The sequence below is a fragment of the Lolium rigidum genome, chromosome 6 (assembly GCF_022539505.1).
Source record: "Lolium rigidum isolate FL_2022 chromosome 6, APGP_CSIRO_Lrig_0.1, whole genome shotgun sequence".
NCBI classification, from domain to species: Eukaryota; Viridiplantae; Streptophyta; class Magnoliopsida; order Poales; family Poaceae; genus Lolium; species Lolium rigidum.
Genome location: NC_061513.1, coordinates 205,743,790 through 205,761,660, shown reverse-complemented (window position 1 = coordinate 205,761,660; position 17,871 = coordinate 205,743,790). Strand labels below are relative to the sequence as shown.

General features: G+C 44.8%; 1 protein-coding gene across 1 annotated transcript; it reads right to left on the bottom strand.

Annotated features, from left to right (window-relative positions):
- Positions 1-2,830: 2,830 nt before the first annotated feature.
- Positions 2,831-8,070, bottom strand: LOC124659470 (lipoamide acyltransferase component of branched-chain alpha-keto acid dehydrogenase complex, mitochondrial-like). The gene is made up of 8 exons (XM_047197336.1): positions 7,696-8,070; positions 7,458-7,616; positions 5,400-5,525; positions 4,857-5,236; positions 4,519-4,766; positions 3,864-3,952; positions 3,327-3,554; positions 2,831-3,241 (listed from the first exon to the last, which is right to left on the bottom strand). Exons 1-8 carry the CDS (start codon positions 7,906-7,908, stop codon positions 3,128-3,130), a joined length of 1,557 nt encoding a protein of 518 aa, XP_047053292.1. The 5' UTR covers positions 7,909-8,070; the 3' UTR covers positions 2,831-3,127.
- Between the last annotated feature and the right edge of the window lie 9,801 nt (positions 8,071-17,871).

The following is a 17,871-nucleotide window of genomic DNA, read 5'->3' as shown; positions in this document are numbered from 1 at the left end:
TTCCATAGTAGAAAGCAAAAAAAAATCCTACGAAATAATACATAGCCAAGATCTATTATATGAAGATGCAAAGTAGCAGAGGGATTCGGCGTTCATACCCTTAAAGACCGAAAAGCTTAACATTTACAATGAACGTGTGTCGATGAAGTTGTACGTCGATGCCGACCTCATGGTCGTGAAGAAGTCCAACGATGAAGCGCTCCAAGTATTGCGCCTCCGCAGTTCTACACACGTACAATGTATAGACGTCCCCCGAGCTCCAGTCCAGCGAAACAGCAGAAGTAGTAGATCCGGACCGATGTTCTAGCAGCACCACGGCGTGTGGGTGGTGGAGAATACCTCAATCCTAAACACGTTCCAAAACTTCAGGAACACACGTGAGGGAGAGGAGAGAGGACTCAATGGATGAATGAGGGGAGCCCCTTAGGGCTCTTATATAGGGGTAAGGGGGAGAGGGGGCCACCAAGGGGCAGCCGCCGCCCCCCTCCTTGTGCCGCCGCCCTAGGGTTAGGGTTAGGGTTTGGGTGTGGCTGGCCCCACTTAGGTCGGCGCCCCACCCTTCCCCTTTGGTGGCCCGACCGGCCCCCTTTATTGGCTGCCCAATGGTGGCCCAATTAGGGTTTCCCTATTTTTAGTTTTTATTTAATTATTTAATTCAAATAATTAAATAATCAATATATATAAGTCTCCGAACAATTCATTGACCCTGGAACTTATTCCGACTCCTCTCCGGAAAAATTCCGGTGTTCTCTTTCTATTCTCATACGTTACCGAATCTATCTCAAAGCGTCGTATATCTTTAAGTGTGCCACCTTACGGGTTCGGGAATGAGTAGACATGATCGAGACATCTCTCAAATCAATGACCATCACACGACTAGGAAAAGACATGATCAAGGGGTTCTGGAAAACCATAACGGTCCCTATGCAAACATGAATATGTATATCGTTTGAACCTCAACATCGAGTCCCATTCCTTTTGTTACACGATACCTGGTTTGTCCAAGACTTGATCTTCGGTATTCGTTATACCTAGTTCGATCTTGTTACTGACAAGCACATTCAACTCATTATCGTGATATCATATCCTCGTGACCTAGTCACATGCCTACAAGCGATGTTGATATAATATCACCGATGGACCCTTTGGTATTTATCCAGTACAAATCCCGCTATTGACGCGTACGTCTCAACCCATCACATTGGAATACCTGAGAAACACCTTTATGACTAGCCTGTTACGGTGTAGAGGTTGATGACGGTGTAGAGGTTGATGATGTCAAAACAACAGCCCGTGACAATTATTAAATATGGTCTCACAGTCTAAAGATTAGGTTACAACATTTCATAACGGTATCACAATGTTGAACTTTGTGACCTGATCACATTGCAATCCCTTTATATAGGTGAGTCTCCATCACGTTCTCTAACATGAATCCATTATTAGTGACGTTGTTGTCCATGATCAGAAAACCTTGATCATCATATTCAATGGACTAGATTCACTAGGGACAGGTGTTTCGTTTACATACCACATATACCACACATGTATCAATATTTTCACTTAATATATTAAAGCATGGCATAAAACTAATTATGAACAATCACATATATTATAATAAAGCATCTTTATTTGTTTTTCTCTGGGACACATATCCAATAGACGGCTCGTTGTGGCAAGGGTACTGGTTGTTAGGTGGTCCAAAGATCTCAATGCATTTTTATTATGTTTGGAAGTGATTTGTACTTCCGTCTCACAAAAAAATATAATGTATATAATAGGCATAATAAATGACAATGTATAAAATCAAAAGAACTAGTAATAAAAGCCTAGAATGCCTAAGCTATATAACAAAGGAAAAATTACTTGGAAAAGATGTCGGTGTCTTCCTCTCCTCCGATTTCCAAAAACGTTAACAATTGATTGGAAAAGATTTAACCAAACTTTTTAGTATTTTAGCATGAGATCCCCAATGAGTTTCTACAGGTATTTGAAGGCATTGCTCATTATTTAGTCATGTACCAGTAGTAAGTTGCCCACACCCTAAAGCATTGCTCATTTCTTCAAGATTAATATCTCTAATCATGTTCTAGTGATCCTCAAGTATAGACAAGAAACCAAATCTGGACGCCTTGGTTTCAAAATTAGGCGTTGGACTTGTACATTCACTCTCTATAAACCAGCGCAGGTTTTGCACATCACCTATCCGAGGTTCGTCTTCAGAATCGAAGCTGCTGGCCTTTTCTCAAGGTGCCATCTGTTTTGGCATAGGCCACCTGAAGCTTCGCGTTTGTGTAGCTTTTGTGGGTAGTCAGAATGGCTAGGTGTGACCCTCGTGGCGGCGTTTGGGCGTTTGTGGGTGTGGGCTTGGCCCTATCGTTATAGATTTTCGTCCGGTTTTCTAAAACCGGACACCTTCTGCTTAATCAATGGATGAGGCAAAACTTTTGCCTCCATTCAAAAAAAAAAAAACTCTCCATAAACAGTGAGTGAGCTGAGCAGCCTTTTTGAGCAGAATCAACGCTGAGTTTTTTTTCTTTTGGGAAAAAGGAAATCTGGGCTTTAAAGTTTAAAACAATTCTGAAAAAATCCTGGATATAATCAACAATACATTTTACTTGTCTGCAAAAGTATGAAAAACATTATATTAATAGGCTTGGCAAAAATGGCAAAAGTGTGGATCACTGTGTGGTGAACAGTTCATATTTTTGGAACTTCCAAAATTTGGACATGTGTCATTTTTTCTCAGCCCAGAATAAAAGGTATTTCGAATTGAAAATATGCACTCTTGTACTGTACATCGCTGACTACATTCAAGACATTTTTCGAATTTGTGAAACTCTGAAATCAAGTTTTCAAAATTTCGAGTTCACTGTGGCATGGGCTAACAGATGGTTTTTGACATACAAGGCTTTCCACACTTTTCCAATAACTCCTGCTTTTATTTAGAAGGCACATATTCACAGACTGACCACATGGCTTGCAGAAGAGAAGCCCTGTCAATCAATTATTGGTCAGATAAGATTGACACCCTATGATCCTATCAAGCAAGCTGGTTTTTCTATAAGCTTACTTAAATCTTTCGAATTTTTACCGACCGGTCCTTTGGATGAGGCATCTTAATGAATCATCGCATGTGCAGCAAGAGCATTTCTGGGTTCTCCACCATGCATTTCCACTCGTTGCAGAACCTTGCAACCGTGGCACCGTCGACAACTCGGTGATCTGCTCCAACAGTCACCTACATGTCATATAATGGAATGTTCGAGTAAGTGCAAGTAATGTAAGCCCAGGGCTAGTCAAAGCGTGTACATCAATGATCATACATTGATTATTGAAGAAGGGTAGACGTTTCCTTCATCATCGAAGCGAGGGAGTTTCTGAATGCGGCCTAGAGCAATTATGGCAACTTCAGGCAGGTTGAGAACCGGGGAGCCAAACTTTCCACCGATGGAGCCTATGTTGCTTAGCGTTATGGTTCCATCAGTGATATCTGTGCTGCTTAGTCTGTTGTTCGAGGCCATCTCATGTAATCGTGACAATTCCTTTGTGATCTGGTATAATCATGTTGACAAATTTCGGCAGGTAAGCAGGAAAACAACTATGTCCAAATGAAGATATGATTGGATGGACTACAAACAACATGTTGTCTTGTTTCAAAAAAAGAGTAACAATATGTTGTCAAAGGGACACTAGTTTAGTCAATCATCGAAAAGGGAATATTGAGTTTGATAGGTCACCCAGCTGCAAATTATTTCAAGGTTTGTCTAGGGTCTTATCTGAATAACACAGATAGCATTCATTTAGAACTCTGAGCACACAAATTTATCATGAATTTACGGAGAAAAGAAGTTGCTGCTAACCTCCAATATATTAAGTGACTGAACTTTCTTGATGTATGGCACCACTAACCCATGTTCTGTAGCCATAGCTACCCCAATGTTGTGGGATCCTAGACAAATAACAAACTAATGTCATGATACTTTCAGTACAAAAGGTGCCTTGCAGAGAATTAATTGCATCAACGTCTTTATGTGGTGTACCACGTAAGAAATAACCTAACATCAGTATTCATAAATAGGTACGATGTTTCATATCTTATTGCAGACTAGCAAATACATAAAATGAGAACTCATCTATAAGACACGGTATTTGGAAAACATTCAGCCGAACTGCAAGATTTGGCAGGTGGCATGTCCTGGTTTACATATAGGCGCACAAAAACACCTTTTCACATACAGTTCATATTGAAGTACTCCCTCCATTCCAAAATAAGTGTCACAACTTTATCAAAATATGGATGTATCTATAAATTGGAATACATCTAGATACATGCATATCTAGACAAAGCTGTGACACTTATTTGGGAACCGAGTAGTACTAGTTAAAACTCGAAATGGGAGAATGCAAGTATATCTTCTGCAAGGAATTTCCATACTACTACGGTACTATCCCCGAGTGATTCATTTCCCGGATGATGGAGACAAGAGAAGAATGCTAAACTCAAAGATTGCATACCTTTGAAAATAACTTCATTCGTTTCTTCAATGAAAGAACTATTCAACAAAGGGTATTTACTCAGTGCCATAGAAAGAGATTTAATGAGGAATGGAAGGAAGGTGTGCTTTATATTCTGATCTTTATTTTCCTTTTGAAACAATGCCTTAAGTTCTATAAGAGCATCACATTTGATTTCCTCCAGATAATGAAAATGTGGTACTTTTGCAGCCAGGCTCATTGATTTCACCATTGTCCTCTGGTATCCCCTGGAGAACGACGTCTTCCCGTTATAGACTGGAGAGGTTCTATATTTGATTAGCAATATCAAACAAGGCTATAAAAAAATAATGTCATACCTGAGCAGAATTCTCTTATCTTCGTAACTATGTGTTTCCAGAAATGATTTTCCTCCCACCGGTAACTCAACTTGACCAACGTTCTCTTCCACAGCTGATAGCGGCTCCTGGCAAAGACCCTTGCTGGCAGCGTAATTCAACACGTCTTCTTTCAAAATTCTACCATCTTTTCCTGACCCTTGAATATCATTTATGTTAAGCCCATAGTGCTTCACTAGATGCCTAACAGCTGGTGTGGAGAGAGATCCACAAGGAGCATTGCCTTCACCGAAGGGACTCGTAGTATCCATTCCAAGTGAAATGTCAGAGGATGAAGATATACTATCATGAGATACAACTTGGCTGTCGCCCACAATCATCTTAAGTAAAGTTTCACCAACCTAAGAATCATAGATTGACTTCAGAAAATCAAGGAGAATAAGTCCGACAAATCTACTGATACTTAAAACAAAGAGCATAATAGAGTTGTCCACAGTATTCCAGGATGTCTGTTGAAATAAACCATGAAAAAGGGTGACATCTATGAGAAGTAACCTAAGCTACCTTTACTATGTCACCAGGGGCAAAGTGAATCTGATGTACTGTTCCCTTGAAACGACTTGTTATTTCAATAGTTGCTTTGTCGCTTTGTACTTCACAGAGCTGCTGAAATTCATCTACTTGGTCACCCTGCAAAATAAGCAAGAAAAAAAATCCATAAATATTGTGACGAAAAAAAAAATGACAGAACAGATTGTCGGATTATACGAACATTCTGCAGATTATAGGCAGCAATATCTTAGTGGTTATTCCTGAATTTGTAATCACATAGATGTTTCTTGCCATTAGTTTCTTAATTTATTTACTAAGTTTAGCAACATAGAGGAGAAGAGGACTTTTAATGCGATGAAAGAGATCCTTTTCAATAAATAAAATAAAATATGAAGCCATACTTCGGAGTCGGTCCATGTGTCTTATGACAGAACACTTCACATGCCAATAGCAAATCAGTCAGGAGCTGGGACATAACTCAGATTCCAGCATATTCAGGTATAGGTGTTCGAATGAAAAAAACTTCTTTTTGTTGCCTATACATATGACTGCCTTGTGCATGCTGTGCTTTCTTATCCACTTTGTTAGTTTTTATGAGGCACACCTATTATCTGTCTCACTATAGTTGATTGTTTAGTTAAAGATGATTTTTTTTGCAAATTAAAATTGGCTAAAGAAGAATTGTGTCTGTGATGTACTTTCTTATGCTACATGAATAAGCAGGTAACCAAGCATGCCCTTTTTTGTTTTATAGAAAAGTTTACAATTGAATTAAAAAAAATTGAACAAAAAAAATTACATGGTATCTTTGCAAAGATGTAATCCTTACCGAGGATAACCTTGCAAAGCACAACTTGCATGGGAGCTTATGGTGTTGTTTTTGTCATCATCACGAGACAATCAAAATTCTGTTCTTCCAATGCAAGTTCGCCCATTCTATATCTTGTTTTCGCCACGTAGTGTTGCAAATATATTTGACAATTGGTTATGTGGAGATTGGAGAAATGGATACTTTTATTCCAGATGGCGGCATAATCTACAGATCGGCTCCACAACCTTAGGCACTTTATGAGTCTTTTCTTGTGTCGATCTCTTTTTGTCATGTCCCCACCTACTTCAAATGTGGAGATGGACCCGGATGTCGACCCAGGCTGATTACAGCGTGGGCCGACACCCCTAGAAGGCCCAAGAGGGCGAGTCTTGTGAGTGAACCCTAGTGTGTGTGGGTCCCAACTGTAAGGGTGAGGTGAGTTTTAAACCTCTGTCTCTTCTCTGTTGGAACTATGCTTGGAATGAGTGATATGATCTGGATCTCACCTCTCTTCTGTGGTTCCTCATCCCCTTCTTCCTTGTACCGCACGAAATTCCCGATTCTACCGTTGATTGTGAGTGATCCGTTCCTGGGTCCTGACATCTTGGTATCAGAGCCTTGGATTCGCTCGCGGCGCTCGTTATCCTCGAGTTCAATCTATAACATCCACTACGAAAGGTGCTGTCCAATTTCAGTTGGACGGCGCAAAATACTGAGCAGGGTTAAATCGGATCAGAGTTGAGCCACGGCGCCATCGAAGCCTTCTACCGTCAATTGTGAGCGATCCGTTCCCTGGGTCCTCACATTTTTCCCCTTTTGTTACGCGGCTATGTGCATCCTAACTATGCAGATACCGGGTGTGACCCTTGCGGTTTGTATCGCCTTGATGCTAACTTTTGAGTTTAATAAAGCGCACTTACCGGATTTATTTTTTGGAGAACCCAATGTAATTCCTAATAGTGGTCTAATGTGATATTCCCAACTAAATAATAGTTAAACGTTGACCCCAGTCCATTCACACGTATCAAAGTTCACAAGGAAACGAAGAACAGGCATTCGGATGTCAACTTTTTTTGTGTGTGGAAAAGGCCTAATACGAAATACCGGTTGATCCAGCTGCAGAGGTAGTGGGCACGAGGCACCCCAATTTGGAGTAAAATGGCCCGATTTCCTAAAGCATAATTCTTACTAGAAGCAAGCATTACAAGCATACAAGGGGACATACAGAGTACAACCAGAGGAAGCGGCATCAGACTTACCTCGCTGACGAACCAGCGCAGCAGCTCGCACTCCGCGATCCCTTCCCCGGTCTGCGCCAAGGGCACTTCGACCAGCTCAGCCACCTCCCCCGCCGGCACCGGCGCAGCAGAGGCATCGCTCGCGAACCACCTGCCCCTCCCGGCCAACGCACGCCGCCACTGCACGGCTCAGGAAAAATCAAGACCACACGGACATAGGAGTGAGGGGCAATGGGGAAGGAGGGCGCCGTACACTTACGTCGGCATCGGGGAGCCGCGCCAGCGAGGGGGATGCGGCTGTGGCAGCGAAGCGGAGCGGGGAGAGTGGCAGGAGGAGACGATGCAGCGGCGGCGAGGGCGCTGTCGGTCTTGCCAGCAGATGCGGCAGCGGCGGCTGCTTCGTGGGCCGTGGGACGACGGGGATAGGGCGGGGCCGGAGGCGGGAGTTGGAGGCTAGCCGGCTCCAGGCCATGTCTCTGCTTCGTCTCGTCTGCTACTCCTGCGCGCAACGGGGTTTGGAATTGCGGATCGGTAGTGGCCTAGTGGGTTGTGGATGAGAGAGAGGAAGGAAGGAAGAAGAGTAGTGCGGGGCACTGCAACTGAGCTTGCAAGAGTTGAGAACTGCCGCTGCGCTTGCGCACTTCATGAAAAACATGCGCCAAACAGGCCAACGCCGAACTGTACGAACAGGATAGAAGCGAGCTGAGCTGCCGTGCAAATCCACTCATTAGCTAATCTGACTCAGCTTGTAAGCCCATCTCCAACACGCCGATCCATTCCGTGCCCGTGTATCTGAATGGGTCGTAGTGGACAAAAACACGACCCAAGGCCGCGATGCATCCGAACTGTACGAACAGTATAGGAGCGAGCTGAGCTGGCGTGCAAACCCACTCATTAGCTAAGGGCATGTATTATAAGTGATTTTAGTGATGTGGAGAAGAAAGACATACTATTATAAAATTCTAGACAGTCTGTAGGTTTATTACACACAGCTTAAAGGCAACATTTTTATTGTTGTATGAAGAGTATGTAATTTATACTCATAGCTATGACTAAAACCGATAACTTACAAACAGATTATTATATACACGGTGTATATCATTATCTATATATGACATAGAGTAGTATTACAGACATCGATGTCTAAACTAATGTACATGCCTTAATCTGACCGAGAAAATGACCAGCGACGAGAAACTGCCCAAAAACTGTAATTACAAATTTGAGAGTGAACTTTCAGTGTATTATGGACCGTCAATTTATTTCTTGATAGATGAAAAGGTATCTTTCTTTCTCCTTATTTTACCTAAATCTCAAAGCAAAAGTGTTCACATTCTGAATATTCGTTCGAATAAAATTTTGCATATAACAACATCTTCACCAGCGCATCCCAAATAGTAGCCGATAGCATCGGCCGGCACAGTTGTATGGGACGCGTCGACATGAACTATGTATAGGGACATCCATTCCACACCGGGGCGTCCCGTACAGCCGGCCACATAAATGATTTTTCTTTTTCACTAAATTACAATAGTTTGCATATTTTTAACAACAATTCAAAGTGTTTAAACACACAAATAGTTTTACACACGCATAGTTCAAACATACAAAGAAATTATTCATATGATAATTCAAATAAATTGCAATGCAATATGTTCAAAAATCATGCGGCATTTCTTCTCCTCACCCAAAAAATGGTTAACTAGATCATTCTAAAGTTCAATATGACTACCTACATCTCGGATTTCTTGGTACCTGTGAAGAAAAGCAAATAATTGGGCTGGTACCTACTCAACCTTGGCAAGATGTCCCTGAAAATCAAATGGACTATCATCAACCGTTGCCCCACCGCGTTCACTCTCGATGATCATGTTGTACATGATCACACAAATGTTAATCACTTCTCACATCTGAGACTCCGATCAGGTGAGAGCAGAGTGCCGAACAATGGCAAAATGATGTTGGAGCAAAAGCCCGCTCGATATCCTTGCGACATGCTTCCTGTATTTCACAAAATAAGCTCTTTTCTCGTAGCAGGTTATGTGATTGTCTTCACAATTGTAACGTATGGTGGATAGATGACATCTGCTAAATAGTACCTTTTGTTGTAGGCGTGGTCGTTGATCTCAAAGTTGATGGCCGGAGCATGTTCCTCAGCTAGCTTTGCAAACACGGGAGAGCGCTGCAACACGCTAATATCATTGTGTATCCCTGTCATAGCAACGAAAATGTGCCAAATCGAGAGGTTATAGTCATCCATTGCCCAAGTATCACACTATACTCTCTGGTATGCCCCTTGTATAGCCCTTACCAAGCAAATGGGGAATTCTACCAACTCCAGTACGTGGATTCGAGTTGTATCTTCTGCATTTGGTGCTCTCAAATTGTCTGACCCAAACACTGTCACCACTTCCCAGCAAAACCTATAGACACTCTCAAAGCATGTCGACTCTAACATGCGCAGATAGTCATCGACTGCATCTAGGGGAGCTCCATGTGCAAGACAACGCATAGCCAATTGTTCACTTCTGAACTAATGGAAATCCTCACAAGCCGATGTAGTCTTTCTTGCATATGACATATGTGTCATACCGTCTGACGCCAAACACAATCCGCATGAATAGGTCCTTGTTCATCCTAAATCTGTTGGAGATAGTGCCCTAGAGACAAATAATAAGGAGTATTTACTATTTATATTTCAAATAATTCATAATAGTTTTATGACATGCTATAACTGGATCAAGCGGAAACATTGATACACGTGTGCTATTGTAAACAAACAAGGCTCCCTGCCAAGTACACATGTACGAGTTAGCTTATTGTGGCCAATCGTTGATCGAGGTTTCCCGGTCATGGATGCCAACGTCATTGACAATGGGTCATATCATTGGATAAATGATATGATGGACATTTCCAATATATAAGTATTGTAACGAGATCAAAGTCATATCAAGTCCAACGTTAAGATATTTATGAAAGCATTGTAACCTAATCCTTAGACCGTGAGGCCATATCAGAACCACTGTCACCGACTCCTGCTTTGACATCATCAACCGCTACTCTGTAACACGGTGGTCATAAAGGTGCTGCTCAGGTATTCCAATGGGATGGGTTGAGGCGTATATGTCAAGAGTGGGATTTGTTCATCCCATTGGAATACCTGACATATACGTCTTCTTCACGGACGTGCTTCCTGCGAAATAACATGTCTAAACTAACTTTTAAACTAGCTACTTCTTCTTCACGGACGCGCTTCCTGCGTGATGAGACCTAAGGGCTAGGATGTGCCCAGATCCCACAAATTTGACCAAGTTTGTGGATGAATGAGGTGGGAGAGGAAGAAGAACACAAGATCCAATACAAACACACACACACAACCCAACACAAACCAAATTTACTCCCTTGGTAGGTTAGACCAAGCCAATAGAACCACTTCTTAGAGAGGCCCTTGGGTAGAATCTAACAAGTGGGAGATTGGTGTTGGAGATCTCAACTAGAACTTCGATGAGAGAGGTGATAGCCTTGAATCATCCATGAAGAGTAGAAATCCCTCAAGAGTGCCTTGATACAAAGAACATAGTTCTAGGGAGACAAAGCTCAAAGTAGTTTAAGCCTAAATCTTGTCTAACCCTAATTTGGGGAGAGGGATGAGGTACTTATAGGTCCAGATTCGTACAGGGGCATAATAGGCATTACAATAAAGTATCCTGGTCCATAGATGATAAATAGACGGTCTGGATGAAGTCAACTTGGGTGGGGCCGGCAGTGCCGGCCTGGCTCCAGCAGTAGTGCCGGCCTGGGTCGTCGTTGCGTCATCATAAGGTGGGGCCGGCAGTGTCGGGGTGAGCAGGCCGGCAGTGCCGGCATCCTGGGGCCGGCGGTGCCGGGGTGAGCAGGCCGGCAGTGTCGGCGTCCTGGGGCCGGCAGTGCCGGAGTGTCGAGGCCGGCAGCTCCGGTGTGTCGAGGCCGGTAGTGCCGGTCTTGAGTGATTGTCTCCGGCTGGAATCCTTCTTCTCCTTCTTCCTTGTTCAGCAGCGGGTCTCCTGCGACGTACTCCTCTTGAGGCTCGTACCTGATGACACACAGTATATCGGCATGAGGTAGCATTCCATCCAATGAGGAGTTCAATGTATAGGTGGAAAGGAGCGAGTTCACCTCTTGGTGTATGGCTTTGGCCCGAGCTCGTGTCATTGGGCCACGAGGAGGGCTTGTCGGTCTTGAGGAGGAGGTGTCCAAAGGCCACCCCGCATCATCTCCCCCCTCCCCTTGCGAGAGAGTCGTCCTCGACTCTATGTTCTCCTCATCTCCATGATAGGGTGAAAGATCTGACACATTGAATGTGTTGCTCACTAAGTACTTGGATGTTGGTATGTCGATGACGTAGGCGTTGTTGTTGATGCGCTTGAGGACCTTGAAAGGCCCATCTCCTCTTGGCTTTAGCTTGGAGTTGCGTTCATGAGGGAACCTTTCTTTCTGAAGGTGAATCCAAATGAGGTCTCCTTCTTCAAATACCCGTTCCTTCTTGTTGGTGTTGAGACGGGTAGCTTGGCGAAGCACATGCTCTTGTATGGTTTCTCTAGTGTCTACATGTAGTTTCTTCATGGCGGTGGTGCGCTTGTCCAAGTCCATGTTCGTCCTCTCATGAAGAGGTAGTGGGAGGAGGTCGAGTGCCGTGGGCGGGTCGAAGCCGTAGACGATCATGAACGGACTCCGTGATGTTGTGGAGTGCTTGGCTCGATTGTAGGCGAACTCCGCGTGGGGTAGGCACTCTTCCCATGACTTCAAATTTTTCTTCACTAGTGTGCGTAGAAGAGTTGAGAGGCTTTGATTGACCACTTCCGTTTTTCCGTCCGTTTGCGGGTGCGAAGATGATGAGAACAAGAGCTTCACTCCAAACTTTGCCATGAGCGATTTCCATAGATAACTCATAAACTTGACGTCTCGATCCGACACAATGCTTGCCGGTATTCCGTGTAGGCGAACAACTTCCCTGAAAAACAACGAAGCAATGTGTGAAGCATCATCGGTCTTATGGCATGGTATGAAATGAGCCATTTTAGAGAACCTATCAACTACCACAAAGATTGAATCATGACCATATTTGGTTCGAGGTAATCCTAGTACGAAATCCATGCTTATATCCGAGCAAGGAGCATAAGGAATAGGCAACGGTGTATAAAGGCCATAGGGGTTGGAAGTGGACTTAGCTTGTAAGCAAGTTGTACACCGTCGGCAAAGGCGTTCCACGTCGCGGTACATTGTTGGCCAATAGTAGTGAGTTGAAAGCATTGCATATGTCTTCTCTCGTCCAAAGTGTCCCATAAGACCACCACCATGCGATTCTTGTAAGAGCAAAAGGCGAAGCGACGACATGGGAATACAAAGTTTGTTGCCCTTGAACAAGAATCCTTGCTGCAAATAGAAATCATCGATGCCCTTTTCACTAGAACACTTTGCAAAAATTGGGCCAAAGAAGGTATCGGAGGCGTATAGGTCTTTGATTTCATCAAGACCCAAAACATGGAAATCCAAACGAGTGAGTAAAAGGGTGATCTTGCGGGAAAGAGCATCCGCAACTACATTGTCATTGCCCTTCTTGTATTTGATTACATACGGAAAGGACTCAATGAACTCAACCCATTTTGCATGTATTTTGTTCAAATTGTGTTGACTTTTCAAATACTTCAAAGACTCATGGTCGGAATAAATGACAAACTCTTTTGGCCAAAGATAATGTTGCCAAATTTCAAGAACACAAACCAAAGCATAAAGTTCCTTGTCATAAATAGGATAGTTGAGGCGTGCGCCATTCAACTTCTCACTATAGTATGCCACGGGTTTTCCATCTTGCACAAGGACTCCACCAATACCGAGTCCACTCGCATCACACTCAATCTCAAAAGTTTTTCAAAGTTTGGAAGGACGAGAAGTGGTGCTTCGGTAAGGCGTTTCTTCAATTCATCAAAAGCATTTTGTTGAGCCTTGCCCCACACAAATGGAACATTCTTTTTGGTACGCTCATTTAAAGGGCAAGCAATGGTGCTAAAGTCTTTCACAAAGCGGCGGTAGAAACCGGCAAGTCCATGGAAACTTCGAACTTGACCAACGGTGGTAGGCGTGGGCCAATTATGTATGGTGTCAACCTTCGAAGAATCTACTTCAATGCCATTGGCGGAAATCACAAATCCAAGAAAAACCAATTTGTTTTGGGAAAATGTGCATTTGGGAAGGTTTGCATAAAGCTTCTCGTGGCGCAAGATGCATAAGACTTCTCTCACATGTTGCACATGGTCCTCGAGATTTTTGCTATAAATGAGAATATCATCGAAATAGACAACTACACTCTTGCCAATGAGAGGTCTCAAGATGTGGTTCATAAGGCGCATGAAAGTTGATGGAGCATTTGAAAGACCAAATGGCATGACAAGCTATTCATAGAGACCAAGTTTGGTCTTGAATGCCGTCTTCCATTCATCACCAATTGCCATGCGGATTTGGTGGTAACCACTACACAAATCTACTTTAGAGAAAATCATGGCACCACTTAACTCATCAAGCATGTCATCTAAACGCGGAATGGGATGGCGGTATCAAACGGTAATGGCATTGATGGGGCGACAATCCATACACATTCGTTGCGTCTCATCCGGTTTAGGAACAAGAATCACGGAAACCGCACAAGGACTAAGGCTTTCATGAACGTACCCTTTAGCGAGGAGATCTTGTATTTGGCGTTGAATCTCCTTTGTGTCTTCGGGGTTGGTGCGGTAGGTGGCGCGGTTCGGGAGCGGGGCGCCGGGTATGAGGTCGATGCGGTGCTCTATGCCCCGAAGCGGTGGAAGTCCATGAGGTAGCTCGTCGGGGAAGACATCTTGAAACTCCTTCAAAAGAGACAACAAAGACGAAGGAATGTTGGTTAAGTCGTTAGTCGCCGACGATGGTCCCTTGCAAATGAGCACATAGTGCAAAGTGGTGGACGGGTTTTCTTGCACTTCTATCCACTCGCTTTTGGTGGCTAAGAGGACACTCTTTATCTCACTAATGTATGGCTTGTGGCGCTCACTCTCTTTTTGGTGGGTCGCTCCCTCTCCTCTCAACTCACTATGGTGGTTGTGTTGTTGTGCCCTCGCTAAAGCCTTCGCATTGTCCGCGATGATTTGGCTAGGAGTCATTGGGCGAAGCTCAAACTTCTTATCCTTGACCGTGAAGGTGTATGCATTTGAGTGTCCATCATGTATAGCCTTCTTGTAAAATTGCCATGGGCGGCCAAGCAACATGTGGCACACCGTCATGGGCACCACGTCACACTCAATAGTGTCTTCATAAGGTCTGATCTTGAAGTTGACGGTGACGGTATGTTGTATCTTGACGTTGCCCTTGTCGCTCAACCATTGGACATGGTAAGGATGAGGGTGCTTGCGAAGCATGAGGTTGAGCTTCTCACACAACTCGGTGCTTGTGAGGTTATGGCAACTTCCTCCGTCGATGATGACATTTATTGACTTGCCACCAATACCGGCGCGGGTTTGGAAGATGTTACACCTTTGGTCTTCCATAGCTTGTGGTTGAGTTGTTAGCACCCTTGTGACCACAAGCGAGGGCCTAGGGTCATGCACACATAAGAGAGGGTCTTCTCCGCTTTCTTCATCGTAATCTTCTTCATTGGCGACGGCGGCTTGGACAAGAGCTTCGTATTCACCTTCACTTAGCGTCTCTATGTCACCATTCTCCATGGTGATCACGACTTTTGTATTCTTGCACTCGAAGGACTTGTGGCCTTGTGTGCCACACTTGAAACAAGTGATGTTAGAGGGTCCCGTAGAGGCCTTTGAGGAGGCGGTGGAAGTCACCGGTTGCTTCATGCGACTCTGTATAGTTGTTTGCTTGGGTGGTGTAGAGGAAACGGAAGGCTTGACACTTGTTGTAGGAGTGGCTGTGGCTAACTTGGAGGCGAAGTATGACTTGGACTTGGAGTACTTGATGTCCTCATTCACCTGGCGCTCAGCCTTGGAAGCTTGGTGAACCAACTCAACCATGTTGGAATATTGTTGGAACTCCACGACCCTCTTGATGGGGTAGTTGAGGCCATTAAAGAATCTAGCAATAGTTTGGTTCTCGGATTCTTCGATGTTGGCTCGCATCATAGTTAACTCCATCTCCTTGTAGAACTCCTCAACGGTCTTGGTGCCTTGCTTCAATTTTTGGAGTTTGTTGAAGAGGTCGGTCTTGTAGTGTGTTGGTACAAAGCGAGCGTCCATCTCTTCCATCATCTCTTCCCAAGTGTCAATTGGGTCTTCACCCTTTTCTTCCCTTAGAGTGACGACTTGCTCCCACCAAGTGTTGGCATAATCTTAAAATTCAAGAGACGCCATGGCCACTTTCTTGGCACCGGAGTAGTTGTGTATACGGAAGATCTTGTCGACCTTGAGTGCCCATGAGAGGTAGGCCTCGGCATCGTCTTCACCTATGAACTTGGGCATGTTGAACTTCAGCTTGCCAAACATGTTCTCTTCATCTTCCAAATTCCTTCGGCGAGGACGGATGCCTTCATCTCTTGCGGCTTGAGGTGGTTGAGGAGGTCTTCCACGTCCAACCATAGCATTGGGTTGGTGTTGAAGTTGAACACTAGCTTCACTTGGTTCACGATGATGATGTTGTTGAAGATCTTGACGAGGTTGTTGAGGTTGTTGACGACGTCGATTGATGGCCATCTCATCTTGAGCATGTGCCGGGTCTTCTCTTCCATGTTGGTCATGGCGAGGATGATTCCGGAAATCACGCCTCGGTGGATCTTGATGACCTTGATCTTGAGCATCAACATGTGGCTCACGATGAGGTGCCGGTTCCATGTTGTGGATGACGTTGTCGTGGGGTTGGTCGTCACGCCCATGGTGGGCATGGCGATCCACTTGATGACGGTCATGGTGTAGAACTTGTTCTTGTGGAGGGAGTTCATGGGGATGAGCATGGTGATGGAATTCTCCTCGCCTTGAGTTGGAGCGAGAGTCTTCCTGATGATCATGTGGGCGACGAAGTCGATGATGGTCTGCATGCCTTGAGTTGGAGCTTGAGGACGTATGTGTTATCACCAGATTTTGGCTAAATCAGGAGATGGGCCGCGATCAAGATGGGCTTGGAAGATTACACGTGGAAGATCTCTGAAGCGGCCTTGCACGGAGAATTTGGGCTAGATTGCCCGTGTATCTTTAATTATAGTAGATTGTATCTAGATTAAAAGTTAGAGTTTGTCTCGTACACGGTGGGGATTATTCCCACGTTAGAAAGTCCGCTGGACTATAAATATGTATCTAGGGTTTATGGAATAAACAACAACCAACGTTCAACACAAACAAATCTCGGCGCATCGCCAACTCCTTCGTCTCGAGGGTTTCTCCGGTAAGCACCATGCTGCCTAGATCGCATCTTGCGATCTAGGCAGCACTAAGCCTGCCCACGTTGTTCATGCGTTGCTCGTGCTGAAGCCTTTTTGATGGCGAGCAACGTAGTTATCTTAGATGTGTTAGGGTTAGCATTGTTCTTCGAATTACATGCTTTCGTTATGCGACCCTTGCACATCTAGCCGCCCTTACACCTATCTTAGGTGTAGGGGCGGCACCCCGCTTGATCATAGTTTAGTGGATCTGATCCGTTACGGTTGCTCCTTGTTCATCAAGGATTAGTTTAATATCCGCAATAGTTAGGCCCTACAAAGGGTTGGAGGATCCAGCGGCGTGTAGGGTGACGTTTGCTAGCCCTAGAAAGGATGTTCCGAGGATCAACCTCGTGTTGGTTTTTAGGCCCTGTCTAGGATCGGCTTACGGTCACCGTGCGCGAGCGCGAGGCCCAATCGTGAGTAGGATGATCCGATTATGCGGTGAAAACCCTAAATCGTCGTAGATCTAATTAGCTTTATCTTGATCAAGCAGGACCACCATATATTCGGACACCTTGTACGAATCATGGGTGGATCGGCTCTTTGAGCCGATTCACGGGATAACCCGAGAGCCGATCGAGGCTCGTATTTAATGTTTACGTGTATGCCATGCAGAAACTAAGCGAGGCATCATCCACACCTTCCCGACCAGGTATAGGTCGGGTGGCACGCCCTTGCGATAGCATCGGACGTGCGACCAGGAGGCTTTGCGGGCCGTCGCTCCGAGGGACCAGGGCCAGCCGCAGCCCTAGTTGTTCCCGGCTCTACCGTGTTGCCCGTCTCCGCCCGCCGGGGGGTTTCGACGTCAACACATTCACGGCACGCTCGGTGGGACAACCTTCGACATCCACAACATCGCCATCTACATCCGAGATGGCGGAAGGCACTCCGGTCAAGTACGAGGATCTGCCTGAGGAGCTCAAGAAGAAACATGACGAGATCAAGGCAACCCTCGAAGCCGAACTCATCGGCTCTTTCCACAGAACCCGCTCCCACGGCATC

Excerpts from the sequence above, each read along its gene's own strand:
- LOC124659470 (XM_047197336.1), bottom strand. The coding sequence starts at position 7,908 with ATGGCCTGGAGCCGGCTAGCCTCCAACTCCCGCCTCCGGCCCCGCCCT. Across the intron at positions 3,953-4,518 it reads GAATGAAGTTATTTTCAAAG|GATCCCACAACATTGGGGTA; the intron begins GTATGCAATCTT and ends TTATTTGTCTAG. Across the intron at positions 3,242-3,326 it reads ACCCTTCTTCAATAATCAAT|GTGACTGTTGGAGCAGATCA; the intron begins GTATGATCATTG and ends TATGACATGTAG.